This window comes from Talpa europaea (genome assembly GCF_964194135.1).
Source record: "Talpa europaea genome assembly, chromosome: 10".
In the NCBI taxonomy this organism is placed as follows: Eukaryota; Metazoa; Chordata; class Mammalia; order Eulipotyphla; family Talpidae; genus Talpa; species Talpa europaea.
This window is the reverse complement of record NC_140077.1, coordinates 29,217,248-29,234,652: the sequence shown is the minus strand read 5'-3', so window position 1 is coordinate 29,234,652 and position 17,405 is coordinate 29,217,248. Positions and strand designations below refer to the sequence as shown.

Below are 17,405 nucleotides of genomic sequence, written 5' to 3'. Positions count from 1 at the left end.
AGAAATGATGCTAGAGAGGTGGACAGAGGCAAGGCCATAAATACCATAAATATTACCCAATAGAGCTGAAAATAGATAAGCTGTCACATAAGGCTTAAAGATATATGTTTCAGATAGTTCACTGTGTGTGAACAGCATGCAGCACAAAAGGGTCAGTCAGTTGACTGTAGCAATACACCATCTGAGTCATGCTGACGGCATGGATTAGACAAGTATAACAGAAATAGAGGTGAGACGTAAGAAGTGCTTAGGGAAGAAAATTATTATGTCTTAATCTAAGAAACTGACAGAAAGAAAGAGCTAAAGATAAAGACCTCAGTGTCACCAGCATTAAGTGATATTTAAAGCTCTTGGTACTACATTAAGTGATAGAACATAACAAAGAACAAATCACAGGCTCCTTCAGGAAAGAGATGTCCATGGGAGATAGACAAATAAAAAAATCAGTAACAGAAGTGACAACTATGCTGAACACTTAAAAGACAAGCATTTTTTTTTTTTTTTTGGTACATAGAAGAACTGGGAGCAGAGGTGCAGAGGAGGGGGGTGATTCACCAGAGACAGACTGGGGAGCAGAACAAGTGGATTTTCTGAAATACACTGCTAAGGGGAGCAGCAGGTGAGATAGGAGAGGTCTGCTGTGCTATATGTGGGTCATCTCCCTGACTGGGGATCAAATGAGGCCATAGTGATGACAGTGCTGAGACTTACCCCCCAGTTCACTAGGAAGGCCAGGCAAGCAATTATTAAGCAGGCCTTGGGGGAAGAATCCAGAAGAGATACCATGACATGTATCCTAAAATATAAAGCTATTTTGGACATGTTAAGTTTGATGACTGAAATAAGAAAGATGTTAAGAAATAAGAAATGAATAAAAATATTGAAAAGCTAAAATGAAAGAACTGAGAGATTTTACCTTTTCAATGATCTCAAATCTTTCAATAAGGTATGAAGCGGACTGTAGAAACAATGATAAAATTCAGAACCAAAGAGTAATATGATGGCAAAATGAACCAAAGATCAAGTCAAGACTCAATAACATGAACTCTCAGTGAGATGTATGGGAAAATTGTGACTTATTTCATTACACTGTATCTCCCTCCTCCTTTTTTAGTTTTACCCTCTACATGTTAAGAGCAAAGCAAACAGGTAGCTGGATGCTATCAGAGCTGGAAACTAGCAGACTCCAAAGGTCAAGGAGGATCTAGGTGAAAAAGCAGATTATAGCTAGGTTGGGTAGGAAGAGATAAGAAGGCAGAGAGTGCCAATATATTACAACTATTTTACAAAGTGTGTTACATGGGACACTGACTATAAGGGAAATCATAAACTGTTAAATAGAAACTATTCTGTTTACAAATAAATTTGGGAAAAGTGTTTACTTAATCAAAACTAGAAAACTATGAGGTTTATAGGGGAAAAATTGGAACACAGGATCTTAGAGAATGAAATGGCAAGGAATATCTAGGTCCAATCTATGATCAAATGTGATCACTCAGTTAATGCAACAGAAGGTTTCATTTACCGACTTGAATAGACTAATAGAACATGGGTCATCAACCTGAGTATCAACTAAAGTTGCCCAAGTTAACGCCAGGTAACAGGGTTAAGAGGAAAAGAGAACAGGTGTCAAAGATGGGCAAACAAAAAGAATGGCAAGAGAGGATAGAACTAGATAGCAAAGATTAAAGGAACAAGGTTGTTAGGTAGATATCCTCCCTAAGTCTGTACTAATTTCATGATGTAAGATCTAAGCCCACAGGATACTAAAGACACCATCTTCCAGAGGACTTTTCTATGTTCCAGTTCTTTCTACTTATAATTCAACTCTTATATTTACCGGGTCTCCCTACCTTTATTCAGTTGGTTTTTGTGATGATTCTGCCCCTTTCCATAGCCGTTTCCAGCTATCATAATGCTAGGGCAATATGTTTGACTGACCCAGTTTCTCTCTAGGTGTAAGTAAAAGGTCAGCTCTATGGCACAGACCATAGAATACAGACAAAATACAAGACCACCTCAGCCCAAACCTAAGGTGATGGGTTTTCATCGACTTAAAGCAGAGTTAAACAATTTAACAATGGACAGGAAATCAGCAAGCAGGGCTGAGGAGAAAAACAACTCTTCATCCTGGCAAGAAGGAAAAACTGCAAATAGGAGAAAGATGATAGAATAGAACACTGGGGGCTTATGAAACCGAAAAAAGTTTTTAATTCAGTAGATCTAGGGTGGAGCAACAAGTTCCTAATTGAAGTTGGTTTTTTTTTCTTAGTTTTGTTAGACCAATTCAGCAAAATAAAATCCTGTTTGTTGTTGGGCAGCATGTTTCACATACACATTAAACAGGACAAAAACAAAAACAAACAACTTCATAGACAAAAAAGGGTCTTTTTTAACTACCTCATACAAACCAACTACTTATAGCACAGGGAAGTACAAACACAAAGTTACTTTAATGCTCAAAATAAGATTTTGGATTGTTTTTGCTTTTTTAATTTTTAAAAATTTTTTAACTGTTTTTGTTTTTTGTTTTTTTTTTTTTTTAAGATTTATTTATTTATTTATACAAGCACTGGGTACAGTCAGAAGCACGGGAGGGTGAGAGAATTCACCAGAGCCAGAGCAGGGAACAGAATAGGCAGACTGATGAAATATACTGCTGAGGGGAGCAGCGGGCACGGCAGGAGAGGTCTGTCGCGCCATGTGAGACCCTCGTCGGTGGCCGGGGATCAAACTGGCGCTGCAGAGGCTGCGGGCAGCTTTGCAGCCCAGCACTCAACCACTGCGCCACCAGGGGAGGCCCTGTTTTTGCTTTTTTTTTTAAAAAAAAAGAGGGGGCCTTATTTTCTCCTTTGAGATTTTAATAAACATGGTCACACCACAAGTAAAGTCAGAAGTAGGACAGAGAACACTCCAAAGGCAGGTTTGGTCATTTGACATCATTAAAAATGGCTGACCCTTAGTAAAATGTACAGAACCAGGTGAAGCTGTCCTGCAGGTTCACAGGGATTCACACCTTAAGAGCTGGGTTTCTTATCTAGGCAATCTTATCTTGGGCTGGATAATGCTTTGTTATAGCAGTGTCATCCTATTCATTGTAAATGGTTTCCAGAAGCCAGGAGCACTTCCCTGCCAGTTGTTAGAACCAAAAATGTCTCCAAGCATGTTGCCAAATGTCCACTGGGAAGCAGAATCACTCATAGATGAGAATTACCACTACAGAGCACAGTAGTTAAGAGCTAAGGCTCTGCAGTAAAAAAGCACCTGGGTTGAAATCCTGAGCAAGCTACTTAAATTCCCCAAGCCTGGTTTTCAGTTAATTTTTCAAAATGGAAATATTAATAGTGTCTATCTAATAGGGTAGTTCTGAGAATCAAGTGAGATAAACACATTGCTTACACTGCACATGGTACATAATAAATCTCCCAATAATAAACAACACCACTGCTCTACCACAGATAACCTAATAGGATGTCTCAGCAAACAATGAGGAAACTACCTACAAGTGTGACTTTGTAAAAGAGGTAAGTCTTGAAGAAGATAGAGCTAGGCCCAAAACAAATCTATAAGTTAACTAAAGCTGAAATGATCTGCAACTTAAGTAGTAGGCAAGGAAGAAAGAAAGGATTATAAAGGAAGACAGAGTCAGAGGGAAAACAGCTGTATACGGGAATGCTATTGAACACAGTAAACTGTAACACAGTAAGCAACTTTAATATTTCATTCCCAATGGAAGATGCCCTTGTACTAAATACAGAATGACTATATTACCTTACCCTGTCCCCATCCATGTTAAGATCTCTCCCTACAGTGTGATGGTATTTGGAGGTGGGTGGGGTCTTTGAGAACTGATTAGGTCATGAATGGGAAAATGACTTTAATAAAGAGACCTCAGAGATAATCCTTGCTCCTTTTACCTTATGAGGACATGGCAAGAAGACGGATACTTATGAAGCAGCGAACAGGTCCTTAACAGACACTGAATCTGCCGATGTCTTGATATTAGACTTACCAACCTCTAGAGCTGTGAGAAATAAGTGTGTTGTTTATAAAACACGGAGTCTATCACATTCTGTTACAGCAACCTGAATGAATTAAGATATTTCTCTAAGTCAGGTTCCCCAGTGCTGACACAAATTAGAACAACTGCATCATTTGGGGAGTTCGTTTGCAAATATTCCACATTTTCTGGATGATTCTTGAAGAAAAAAATATCTATAGTTTTTCATGCAATCAAAGAGCATCTGAGGCAACAAGGCACCATGTCACTCAAGTTAATGAAAACTTCAACAGTATAAAGAATAAATGCTCAGACACTTTAGAATCAGTTTATTGTAGCAAATCATTAACTGTCACTATCATGGCAATACATTATGGGTAAGTACTTTTCACAACTAGTACCAACAGTAAACATGTAGAAAACTATTGGGGTAGTTCTCAGTGGACACAGAAGCCACATAGCCACTTTGGTGGTAATGATATACTCCCAGTATCAGAACAATGGACTGATGTAGCCATAATGACTGACTGAGTTTATACATGTGTAAATAGGCCACACACTGAAAATATGTAAATTTAAAAAATAGGTTTACATTGTTTTTATTTCCTCTTATTATTTTTAACTTCAGATAACATATACTACAAAAATCCTTCTAATGTTAAATGTGAAACCTTTCATGTAGACAAACATGTTTAGAAGCTTACACAAAAAGAATATAAAATCTGTTTTTTAATGAGTAGGAGCATAAGAAGAGTCAATGTAAATTAATTTAGCAGAAATTATAAATCAAGACATCACGTCAAATTGTGTAAAATAAGATCTACCTTAGAGCTAGATGAGAGAGAAATAAATCATGAGATTATAAAAAAGAACTATTATCACCTTTTTAACTGAGATTCCTGGATAATGAAATCAATACCACAGCAACATTTAAAACTAATGCTTTCCCTAGCTGTTTGAGGCAATGAATAGAGATGGAGTTAAAGGACATTAAGGCACTAGCTTAATTTCATAATTAGAATACAGGAAGAATTCTACTGAATGGGTTTCATGTTTTGGTAATTATAAGTTCCGCTCTCCCCATCCTAAATGCATATAAATATAACATAGTGTTTCACAAATACAAAACAGTAACTATCAGTGATCTAGTAGAACTAAGAGTAAGATTAATCATCCATAATAAACCAGCAAATTTATAAGGCCATGTGCCTAGCTCCAATTGGAGCAATTTGTCCTGTGGGACATGCACTATTTTAAAGAAATCATGAATATGAGACCCTCAACAATATGCTCCAATCCAAAAGCACACATTAGCCAAACCTGCCCCGGGGGTGGGAGTGGGGGATCCACATATTTAATACAAATCTAAATTTTAATATTTTAGTGACTCTGATTAGGTAGTTTTTGGCTCCTCCATTTCTCATGAATTAAGTCAAGCTGTAAAGCAATGCAGACCTTATTGATTCTAGAGACTGTGAGTCATCAAGGGAAGAAGTCCAAAAAGGTTAAATTTCCAATGAACTACAAATCAGAGGTTTGAAAGCTAGAGAGATAAAGACATTAGTTGTAGTCTTATGAAACATTCAAGGCTGCTTTCATTTGATTAGGAGTTTGCTACAGGCTCTTTATGACAAATATAACAAGGACACTTTAAATCTTTTAAGCTTTGAAGAAAGATCTAGAAAATAGATTAGCAATGAAGGATTCCATTTGGAATTGGAAGTTAAGGAGCAGTGCACTGATATAAATTCAGAAACTTACTGTACATTACCAAAAAAATAAAAGGCTACTGTGGAAAGTCACAATCTTTACTGTTTACTGGTTAAATAAATTTTTTCTGATTTGAATCCATGGTTACAACAATCTGTCCACTGACCTCAACTTTTTACAAACTATTATATAAAACACTAATATCCCATGAAAAATTTATATATATATATTATGGGTCTGGGGTGGGGTGGAGCAGCGAGGAGGTCGAAGGAGAAGTGGTAGATAGAGAAAAAAGAAAAAAACCCTCTAATATTTTTGTCCTAAAATGTATAATATATGAAAACACTAAGTATCTCTGATATATTTATCATTAGGTAAGCTGTCCATAATAGTATGCTACACCCCAAAAGGTAAGTGAGTGCACCAGATACCGTTTACTGCATTTATACACTGATGCTAAAGTGACACACAGGCATACAACTATTGTGTTTTATACTACTTAATGACAGGTTATTTATTTATGCTGTGATTCTGCCTCAATTTCAACACATATATTAACTTTTATCACATAAGGATATGAATCAAAACTTAATGTGTTCTAGCCATTGCTTTATATATGTGAGGCAAGCTTGTACTTGCTTTTTTCTGAGTTTCTACTGGAATTCTACTTTATAATTTTTAAGGTTTCTTATAGTGACATGAGTTCAAAAAATGCTATTTTTGTGAAATATAGGTATAATAGGATATGTCTCAAATTTTGAGACAATAAATTCTGAAGCACCTGTTTTTAATTTAAAAGCTAACTTAAAAGCTACACAAAAAAAAACTGAGGGAAAAGACGAACTCTGCAAAGTAATTTGTCCTACTTAATTTTAATTTATCTTTCAAAACTCTGTAGGACCTCTCATTTACCCTGTGAAGTTAAGTAGCACATAAGCAAGATTGCAAGTTCATTATTGATAGATTTACATAACCTTAATTATGGGAAAGAGGTTTTAACCACCCTTTCCCTGACAAGTCACAGGACAATAGCTGGCATGAGAACACATGCTCAATATTTGAATAACTAAGGTAAAAGTCACACAACTTCTAAGATGCAATACACGTACTGTGCATATATGATTTGAGAGATAGATTTTATGCTGTATTTTTTTAAGTTGTGATAGCCGAAGAGGAATATATCATAGCCCAATCATAACAAAACCTTTCTACACTAAATTCTAATTTTTTCTGTTTTTTATTTTCAAATGTCCTTTCATTCCTATATTCTTATTTCTCACTCCCCATGTTTAGCAGTCATAGCTGCAATTCAAAAGGAAAACCATAATTTTATTATTTATTTATTTGTTTTATGATTTATTATAATTTTATTATTTATTATTAATATATTAAATAATGTATATTATTTATTTAATAATAAATTTTATAATTTATTAATAAATAATCCTTTATAGCAAAGCCAACAGAAACATGAAAATAAAACACCTCTTGTATCTATTCCAGACAGAAAACTAAATATGGAAAGGAAGATGCAAGAGCCACTAAAAATCTTAGGTTTCCTTTCAAAAACTATCAATTTGTCAAACAAGTTTGCTATACAAATCAATTTTAGAATTTAAAGCTCCTTATGTTGAATAAATTAACATTTACATTTAACATGAAATATGTATGTATGATCTAATAACCAGTTAGTAAGCAAACATCTATTTTTTTAAAACTACCATCCAAATTCAGAAATAGTAGCCACATAACAGAAACAGAGGTAATCACTCTTAAACATACCCCCTCCAACATTCTTCAACCATTGTAACGTTAATGTGCTACATAAATTTCACAAATTAAATCACTGAGAATGAAAACAGTGTCACAGATGTCATAATATGGAAGTAAAAGCATTAATAGAGAACCTTTTCTAATATCTAGGACATTTTGTTAAATTTTCCTATGAAAAATACCAGCAATAAGTATATCAATTCATTTAGCATATAAATTATAGAAGGGTTTGAATTTAATTTTGTGGAACACCCCACAAGAGGGCCATAAAACACAGATTATTTGTTCCTACCACTTTCAACAGCTGGCAATGAGGAAGACCAATATTAACACTCAAGATGCAAAAACACTAAATAAAAGTCATCTTGATTTACTAGCACCTAAATATTTTACTACAAATTAATAAATAACTGATTGATCCCTGTGATGTTTGCTAGACTCACAAAATAAATAAAAACTTGGACAATACTCCTTACTTCCATCCCATATAAAGATGTTCACACAATAGGATTAGCAGGATTCTAGGTCTTTTGCTTCTTGCACCAAATACAAGTTTAGGTAATAACTGTAATATGGAATCACACCAAATGACTGTTGATATTAATGCCTTCTGTGCTCGGGTAATTTGAGTTACAAAATCTACTATAGAATTAGCCAAAGCAAGGTTTTAAGACGGTAAATATTAACAGCTCCCAAATCAACTTAATTGTAAAATATTAAAGTCGATATATTAAATTTGAAGTTGATGTTTTCCTTAGCAAAGCAAGCCACTCAGAATTTGATGAGAAATTTAGGTAAAGAATGTCCAAATACTGTTAATAAGCAACACTTTTAAAGAATCCTTTAAAATGAAGGAATCTTACTCCAAAATGTGGACATGGATAATGCAAAACAAATACATTTATAATTTAAAACCCAGCCAAACAGTTGTTTCCCTTACACAAATGAATGTTTCCTTCTCCAACCCCACCCACATATGCGTCCAATGCTGCTTCTCACTAACCACTGCAACCTAGGCAATGTTATCCACTTGGGCCATGATGTAGTAAAGTTCTAAATATTTTTGGAGATTTCATGAAAACATGCAACTGTATTAAACATCCAATATCTACAACCCAAATGCCCCAAAATAGATGACTGGATCAAGAAGATGTGGTACATATACACCATGGAATATTACTCAGCATTCAAAAAAGATAAACACATGCAATTTGCAGCAACATGGATGGCGCTGGAAGGGATCATGCTCAGCAAAATAAGCCAGAAAGAAAAAGAAAAATACCGGATGGTCTCACTCATAGCAGGAATCTAGAAAACTTAAATAAGGGACCAGGAAAATGAATAACTATAAGAAAGTGAAAATCAAAATCAACAAAAAACTATGAACCAGAGACACTCTATGGGGGGTGAGGAGCGGGGAGGGGAGGGATTGGGGTCAAAATAAGGGGGTTGCAATTGTATGGGGAATATAAAAATAAAATTTATTTTAAAAAATAAACATCCAATATCTTCTGTTAGTAACTGACAACAGAGTAGTAAACAAACATTAAGATAAAAAGTAATAAAAACAATAAAGCCATACACATAGATTTTAGATTAAATCATAAAATATTTAAAATATACAATTATATATAAAAATAACAAATATTATATATATTTATATACCTATATTTGAAGAAAACAATAAGATATGAAGATTTGGTACCACTGTGGAGATTCCTCCAACTCTTTCTGATTACAAAGTAAATAAATATTGACGGTCAAAAATGCAATGCTTCCTCTGAAAGAACTATAAAAAGATCACCAGCACCATGGTAATCACCTCATATTTATGATCTATACTGAACACCAAAACTTGTTATATATTGTCCTTACAGAAATGCTTCTGGGCAAGGTCACCAGATAGAGGGGAAAAAAGCATTTCATTAAGAGAGAGGAAAATGACTACTTCATAGCAAGATGACAGAGATATTGTAACCAATAACATGTTTTACTGCCATCACAAAGTATCAAATTTAACATTACCTCTTACTAAAATTAACCACTGTGTCCAATTTAAGCCCAGTAATTTACAAAACACAAATAAACCATGTTATAATTTATGTGACAAAAAAGATTTATCAGTTTAACTTTCTATTGCACCAAAAATTACATCTCTGTAAGAGTGACAGACATCCAGATTCAAGGATTTTCTGACAAAGACATAGGTTTCTATTTCTTATTTTATACTGGTCTTTAAATATCATATGGGTCAAAAGTTTGAGAAGGTAACCCTGAAATTACTGATGCTATCATAAGATGCAGAATTAGTTTGGACTCTATTAAATATGATTATAAACACTGCCCTTCATGTCTAGCTTTTCCCAGTACTAACAAGTTGACTCTAAAATTCACACAAAAATACAAAGGATACAAAATTACCAAAACACACTAGAAAAAGAGCAAAGTTGGAGGGCTCACAATTTCCAGTTTTAAAACTTATTATAAAGCTATAGTAGTCAAGACTGTGTGTGGTACAAAAACAGACGTATAGATTAATGGAACAGAAGGGACACTATAAATAAACATTCATACTTAGGGTCAATTAGTTTTTGAAAGGGTGCCAAGACAATTCAAGGGAGTCCCAAAATGCATTTATACGTCAACAAATTATGATATATCTGTATCATGAAACACTATGCAGCAATAAAAAGAAGCAAAGGGAATTTGGTGGATCAAGGGAATTTTGAGAGAAAAGGCAATATGAAAAGGTTACATGATGCAATTTTGCTAAAATAAATTTATAGGGGTGGAGAACAAATTATTGGTTACCAGAAGTTAGAAGGGATTTGGCGTGGTTCAATGAGAAGCACCAGTGAACCCTTGGGTGATGGAACATTCTTCTAATAGCACTATGAAAGTGGTTTTACCCACTGCTGATGACGTTAAATTGCTAGTGGAAAATTATTATTTTATAGCACAAATCAAGGTAAGATCACAAAAGTTTTGCCCCTTAGACTTAGCCATCTAATTTCTAAGAATAACCTAAAGAAACAATTAATAAATGCTGGGGGGAAAAGATACATATAAACACACATTTCTATAAAGATGTTACTACAGTGTAACTGAGAACAGAGAAACTAGATGCAACACAGATGTTTGAGAATATGGTAATCATCAAACCCTCAAAATCTAGTCATGGAATATTATATAGCCATTCATTGTGTTGATAAACAGAAAATGCATATTACGAGAGATTAAAGCAAAATTCAAAATTAGCACCTAACAGGTAGTATACATCCTGACTTCAAACTATACTACAAAGCCATAGTAGCTAAAACAGCATGGTACTGGAACAAAACCAGACATGCACATTAATGGAATCAAGTTGAAAACCCAGACATAAAGCCACACATAAGGACAACTAATCTATGACAAAGGAGCAAAGAACATGCACTGTAACAAGGACAGTGTCTTCAATAAACAGTGCTGGGAAAACTGGACTGCTACATGCAAAAGAATGAAACTGGACTACTACCTCACACAATACACAAAAACCAACTCAAAATGGATAGGAGCCCGGACTGTAAAACCTGAAACCATGTAACATACAGAAGAAAACAGGCAAAACACTCCATGACATACATCTCAGAAACACCTTTAAAGAATCATAGCCCAAAGCAAAGAAAATGAAAGAAAAGATAAAATAGCTAGGACTGTATCAAACTAAAAGCTTCTGTGCGGCAAAGGAGACAATAACCACGATGAAGCCATAACTTACAGATTGGGAGAAAATATCTGCACTCCATATAACTGATAAGGAACTAATATCAAAGCTCTAAAAAGAGTTTATGTGACTCAACAGAAAAAACAAAATAAAGAATCCAGTCCAGGGCCTCTCCTGTTGGCGCAGCGGTTGAGCACTGGGTTGCAAAGCTGCCCACAGCCTCTACAGCTCCAGTTCAATCCCCGCCTGCCAGGTGAGGGTCCCACACGGTGCGCAGACGTCTCTTGCCACCCACTGCTCCCCTCAGCAGTGTATTTCATCAGTCTGCCTGTTCTGTTTCCCGCTCTGGCTCTGGTGAATTCTCTCACTCTCCCGCGCTTCTGACTGTACCCAGTGCTTATATAAATAAATAAATAAATCTTTAAAAAAAAAAATACTAAAAAAAAAAAAATCCAGACCAAAATGAGCAGAAGAACTAAAAATACTCTTCTGCAAAGACAAAGGCAGATGGCCAACAGGCTCGTGAAAAAATGCTCAACATCACTTACAATCAGGGAAATGCAAATCAAAACCACAATGAGGTATCACTTCACACTAGTAGGAATGGCCCACATTAAAAAAACTAACTACAACAAATGCCAGCTGGTGGGAATGTAAACTGGCCAACCACTATGTAAAACTTTGGGGTGACCCTCAAATCACTAAAACTAGATCTACCATAATACCCAGCAATTTCACTCCCAGGAATCTACCCAAAGGACACAAAATCAGTAATTCAAAAGAAACCTGCACTCCTATGTTCATTACAGCATTATTTATAATAGCTAAGATACGGAAACAACCTAAATATACAAAAGCAGATGACTGGATCAAGAAGATGTGACATATATATACACAATGGAATACTATTCAGCAATCAAAAAAGATGAACTCATCCCATTTGCAGTAACATGGATGGAGCTGAAAGGGATTATGCTCAGTGAAATAAGTCAGAAGGAAAAAGAAAACTATCGCATGAATTCACTTATAGGAGGTATATAGGGAAACCAAACAAGGGGTAGGGAGAGAAAAAGAAAAAGACAAAACTAGCAGGAAAACTATAAATTGGAGACACACAGCAGGGGAGTGGAGAGGAGAGGGATCAAAACAGGGGAGAGAAAAGCACAAGAGATTATGGTGATGGTTCACAGGTAATTTGGTGATGGGAATTTTATGGGGATAACATATGAGAGGAAAAATCAAACATACAAAATGAACAATGATGTAAAATATATATATTTAAATAAGTATATTTAATTAAAAAAATTAGCTCCTAACAATGCACATAAAATATCAGGAAATATATTTCACAAAAATGAAAGATGGTAATTATATTATTAAATATTATGAGCAGTTAAACTTTTTATAGGGTTGTCATATTAATTTCATAATTAAAGAAATAAGCATAAGAATAAGCAGCTTTACCTTATCTGAGAAATCAACCAAAGCTGTAAAGTCCCATTTCTTAGAATATGCCACATTGTATTTCAGAATAGCATCCTATGGAAAAAGCACAGACAAACCTCATGATATAGGCAGGTGAAGTGTCCATGAAAAGCCTGTCCTTTTTATGAGCCATTTCCAGTAAATTTCTTAGTGCTAGATAAGCTTCTTCCTGTCACTAACTACTCTACATCACTGGTCATGAATAAATATAATGCATACTAACTTATTATTCACTTTAGAAAAAATGTGATTAGAAAGGTCAAGCAAGGGCCTCCCGGTGGCGCAGAGGTTGAGCGCTGGGTTGCGAAGCTTCCCGAAGCTGCCTGCAGCCTCCACAGCGCCAGTTCGATCCCCGGCCGCCGGCGAAGGTCCCACATGGTGCGACAGACCTCTCCTGCCATGCTCACTGCTCCCCTCAGCAGTGTATTTTGTCAGTCTGCCTGTTCTTCTCCCCGCTCTGGCTCTGGTGAATTCTCTCACCCTCCCGCGTTTCTGACTATACCCAGTGCTTGTATAAATAAATAATTAAAATCTTTAAAAAAAAATAGAAAAAGTAGACACAGGCAAAAAAAAATAAAGGTGAAGCAATAGGGATAAAAACATAATTAACCTAAAGCATGCATTCTAAACAGATGATATTCTCCAAATGGATAAAAATTGGGGAATTAATTTTTTTAATAATATAATAATTATTGGCCTCAATAGAATCATATTACATATACAGATACATACTGTATCTGTAGCATTATAATTTCGGTGGGGAGGGCCAATCATGAAAAATATGTCTAAGCAGGATCACTGGAGGGCAGGAAAATAATGAAGAAAAGATTGAGAAAACACTGCCTTACAGCCTGAAATGTTTTTTTTTCCCTTTTAATATTAGCTATTTTTATAAACTACATATAAATGTTTATCTTCCACCAGCATTTAACAGAAATGACTCATTTACACAGTGAAAAGTCCAAGTAGTAGTATGCCACCTACTGGTGTAACGTAACTCTGAATAGGTAGTACTATGTACCTGGTTACCAGAGATGGGTATGCATTTGGACAATTCATTAGTTCCGCAGAAATTATATCTACTTATTTACAATTACATTGTATCTTATCCTTTAAATTTTCTATTCTGATTATATTTCATAATATATGCATTATAAGTAATACATATTATATTAATAAAATAAAAATATAAGAATTTATAAACTTTTTTTTTTTTAAGATTTGTTTATTGATTGATTGATTGATTGATTTATACATACAAGCACTGGGTACAGTCAGAAGCGCGGGAGGGCGAGAGAATTCACCAGAGCCAGAGCGGGGAGCAGAGCAGACAGAAGGACTGAAGTACACTGCTGAGGGGAGCAGTGGGCGGCAGGAGAGGTCTGCGCGCCATGTGGGACCCTCCTCTGGTGGCCGGGGAACAGCTGGGGATTGAACCGGCGCTGCAGAGGCTGCGGGCAGCCTCGCAACCCAGTGCTCAACCTCTGCGCCACCGGGGAGGCCCTATAAACTTTTTTTTAATGAACGCATAGTAAATCTTTCAAACATGTTACTACTATAAATCTTCCAAATTTCCTCATTGAAGAAGTTTTAAGAAACTAATACTGTGTTCAAAGAGTTTCCTAAAAAATACTTCATGCCATATAATCACCAAGCATCTAGGCTAAAAATGAGAAACAAAACGTATGTTATTTACTTGGAATCACATTCCTTCAAAAAGAAAAAAAAAAATCAATCATAAAACATATGGCAAGAAAAGGTTTTTATTTTTCTCTGTCATAAAATAAGATTTTCAATGAAGAAAGAAAAGACTTTAAGGATTTTCTTTTCTAATCACTGGATCTGACTTCAGAATCTCACACAAAGCATTAAATAGTAATGTATATCAACAGGTGAATTGTCAAACTAAGAGTATACTGGAGCAAGGATGAATCCCGAAGATCTTCATTTTGAGTGAAAAAAAGTCAGAGACACTGGCATAGATATTATGCATTCCACTCACATAAAAGGTAAACCAACCTATATTTTAAAAAGCAACTCAATGATTAGTTTCCTGGGTCATGCAGAAAGGAATCAACCATAAAGGAGTAAGAGGAGTCTTTGGGGATGAAAGGCATGTTCCTGGTTGTTGTAGGGGCAAAAGAATATATGCAAATGGAACCTCATCAAATTAGATACGTTTAAGTATGCACTCCCTTATGTGCAAATTGCTCTTCAAAGTTGATAAGGAAAAACATTTTAATTGGCATTACTATTAACTAGCTTGACTTTAGTCTTCAGGCTTCAAAAATAGTCTACCATGAGGCCTCCATGCATTAGAAAAGCTAGATGCTATTCCATATTCCTAACTGTCAATTATTGAGGGTTTTTTTTAAGTTCATTGTTCATTATAAGCATAATTAGTTAAAACACAAAGAAGTCCACTCTTTGCAAGTTATCAGATGCTTCACTTATAGTAATTCAATATCAAATGGCATAAAAACAGTACAAAGAGGGGCCTTCCTTGGTGGCGCAGGAGGTTGAGCGCAGTGCTGTGAAGCTGTCCCCAGCCTCTACAATGCGGGTTTAATCCCAGCCAGCAGGCAAGAATCCCACATGGCAAGGCAGACCTCTCCTGTCTCGCCCGCAGCGGGCGGCAGGAGAGGTCTGCGTGCCATGTGGGACCCTCCTCCGGTGGCCGGGGAGCAGCCAGGGATCGAACCGTCGCTGCAGAGGCCGCGGGCAGCTTCGCAACCCAGCACTCAACTGCTGCGCCACCGGGGAGGCCCGAATAAATAAATCTTTAAAAAAAAAAAATTACAAAGAATCTAGGCAATAAAAGGGATTGAATATTTCCCCCTCCTTCTCGGTGTTTTTTTCTGCAAAGGAAACAATTACCAGAAGCAGATAGAAGAAAATCTTGATAGATTAGTCTGTGAATCTACTATAAAATAAACAAGAAAGGGAAATTCATTACAAAGCAATTACTCCTTTTGAAAGCAATCATGGCACATGAAGGAATTGCTCAAGAGGTGAGGAGACAATGTAATTCAGAACACCATGATTTACATTTAAAGAAAAAAAATGAAAGTTCTTTAAAATAGCTCTGTTTATAAGGTCACAAAGATCTTAAGACACTGTTTCTTAACAGAAGCTTGGGAAGTATTCTTCTGTGGCCTGCTTCTGTGTTTGGGAGTTGATAACTGTGGTTTTGGAATATAAAGGTCAAATGACAGCATACTACTATAAGATGATGGCTGGTACCTCAAACAAATAAAAATGGTAGAAAGATGGAACAATTCTAAGATACACTATAGTATAGGAAAGTAGAATTCTAAAGAAGCTGATCAAAGAGTTCACTATATAAAATGATGAATTCTGTCTTTTTTTTTTTTTTCTTTTTTATAGAGGCATGTTTTATTAATTTATTTGTTTGTTCGTTTTTGTTTCGTTTATACATGCACTGGGTACAGTCAGAAGCGCGGGAGGGTGAGAGAATTCACCAGAGCCAGAGCAGGGAGCAGAGCAGGCAGACTGACGAAGTACACTGCTGAGGGGAGCAGCGGGCGGCAGGAGAGGTCTGCGCACCATGTGGGACCCTCCTCTGGTGGCCGGGGAACAGCCGGGAATCGAACCGGCGCTGCAGAGGCTGCAGGCAGCTTCGCAACCCAGCGCTCAACCGCTGCGCCACCGGGGAGGCCCATGAATTCTGTCTTTATACAGTATTTTTTATTTTTTTAAAAGATTTATTTATTTATTTATACAAGCATTGGGTATAGTCAGAAGCGTGGGGGGGGGGGGGGGTGAGAGAATTCACCAGAGCCAGAGCAGGGAGCAGAGCAGGCAGAAGGACCGAAGTACACTGCTGAGGGGAGCAGTGGGCGGCAGAAGAGGTCTGCGCGCTATGTGGGACCCTCCTCAGGTGGCCGGTGAGCAGCCGGGGATCGAACAGGCGCTGCAGAGGCTGCAGGCAGCTTTGCAACCCAGCGCTCAACTGCTGCGCCACCAGGGAGGCCCATACAGTATTTTTAAAAAGTTTCTGAGTGTAATACTTTGGAGTTGAATAAGTGGTTAAAAGCTGCAAAAAAGGAAATACTGACTACAATTTGTTTTCACTATGATAATAAGCATAAATCCAATGATAGTTCATAATGCTTAAATGGGAAAAAAAATCAAACTGATACTCCTATGTCAGCCCTGTAAGTATAGTTTATATTTAGTTTTATATTTGTACATATGCAATTAACACTATACTAAGGAAAAGTAAGCACTGGAGGAACCTGAGAATTTTTGACAATTAAAAGGAGTACATTACAAGATTAAATAAAACTCCCTAAGAAATGAAATTTCCAAAAAATTATGGTACAACATATCTATGCTTTTCATGTAAAAAAAATTATGGGAGTTATAGAAAGGTATAGAATGTTTATGAACAACTTGCAAGTATAAATGGAAACAGTATGAAATCTGAGAAACTGAGGGGATGGAGGAAGGAGGCACGGGGATATTGGCACAGGTGGTTTGGTGAGGGTGAGGGGAACACGTGCATGTATAGAAAAGCAAAAATGTAACTCCCAAAATAAAAATAAAAACTAAGAAACTGTATGCAACAAAATTTCAAAGAAAATGAAAGCCATTTTTCCAGAAGTATGGGAAATAGGTTACTGCTTGTAGTTTCAAAACTTTGAAAGTTTACAAAACCAAAAAACCCACACTCACCCATATTTTATAGATTAGAAAAACAATTTAATG

At 36.2% G+C, this 17,405-nt stretch overlaps 1 protein-coding gene across 1 annotated transcript in view; it reads right to left on the bottom strand.

The window, feature by feature from the left end:
- Positions 1-17,405, bottom strand: part of PARG (poly(ADP-ribose) glycohydrolase) — a gene marked incomplete at both ends in the record, with an annotated part of 115,078 nt that overhangs the window by 72,201 nt on the left and 25,472 nt on the right. The window contains one exon of the mRNA XM_084244816.1: positions 12,654-12,728. Coding sequence (XP_084100942.1) covers positions 12,654-12,728 — 75 coding nt within the window. The remainder of the gene's footprint in view (positions 1-12,653; positions 12,729-17,405) is intronic.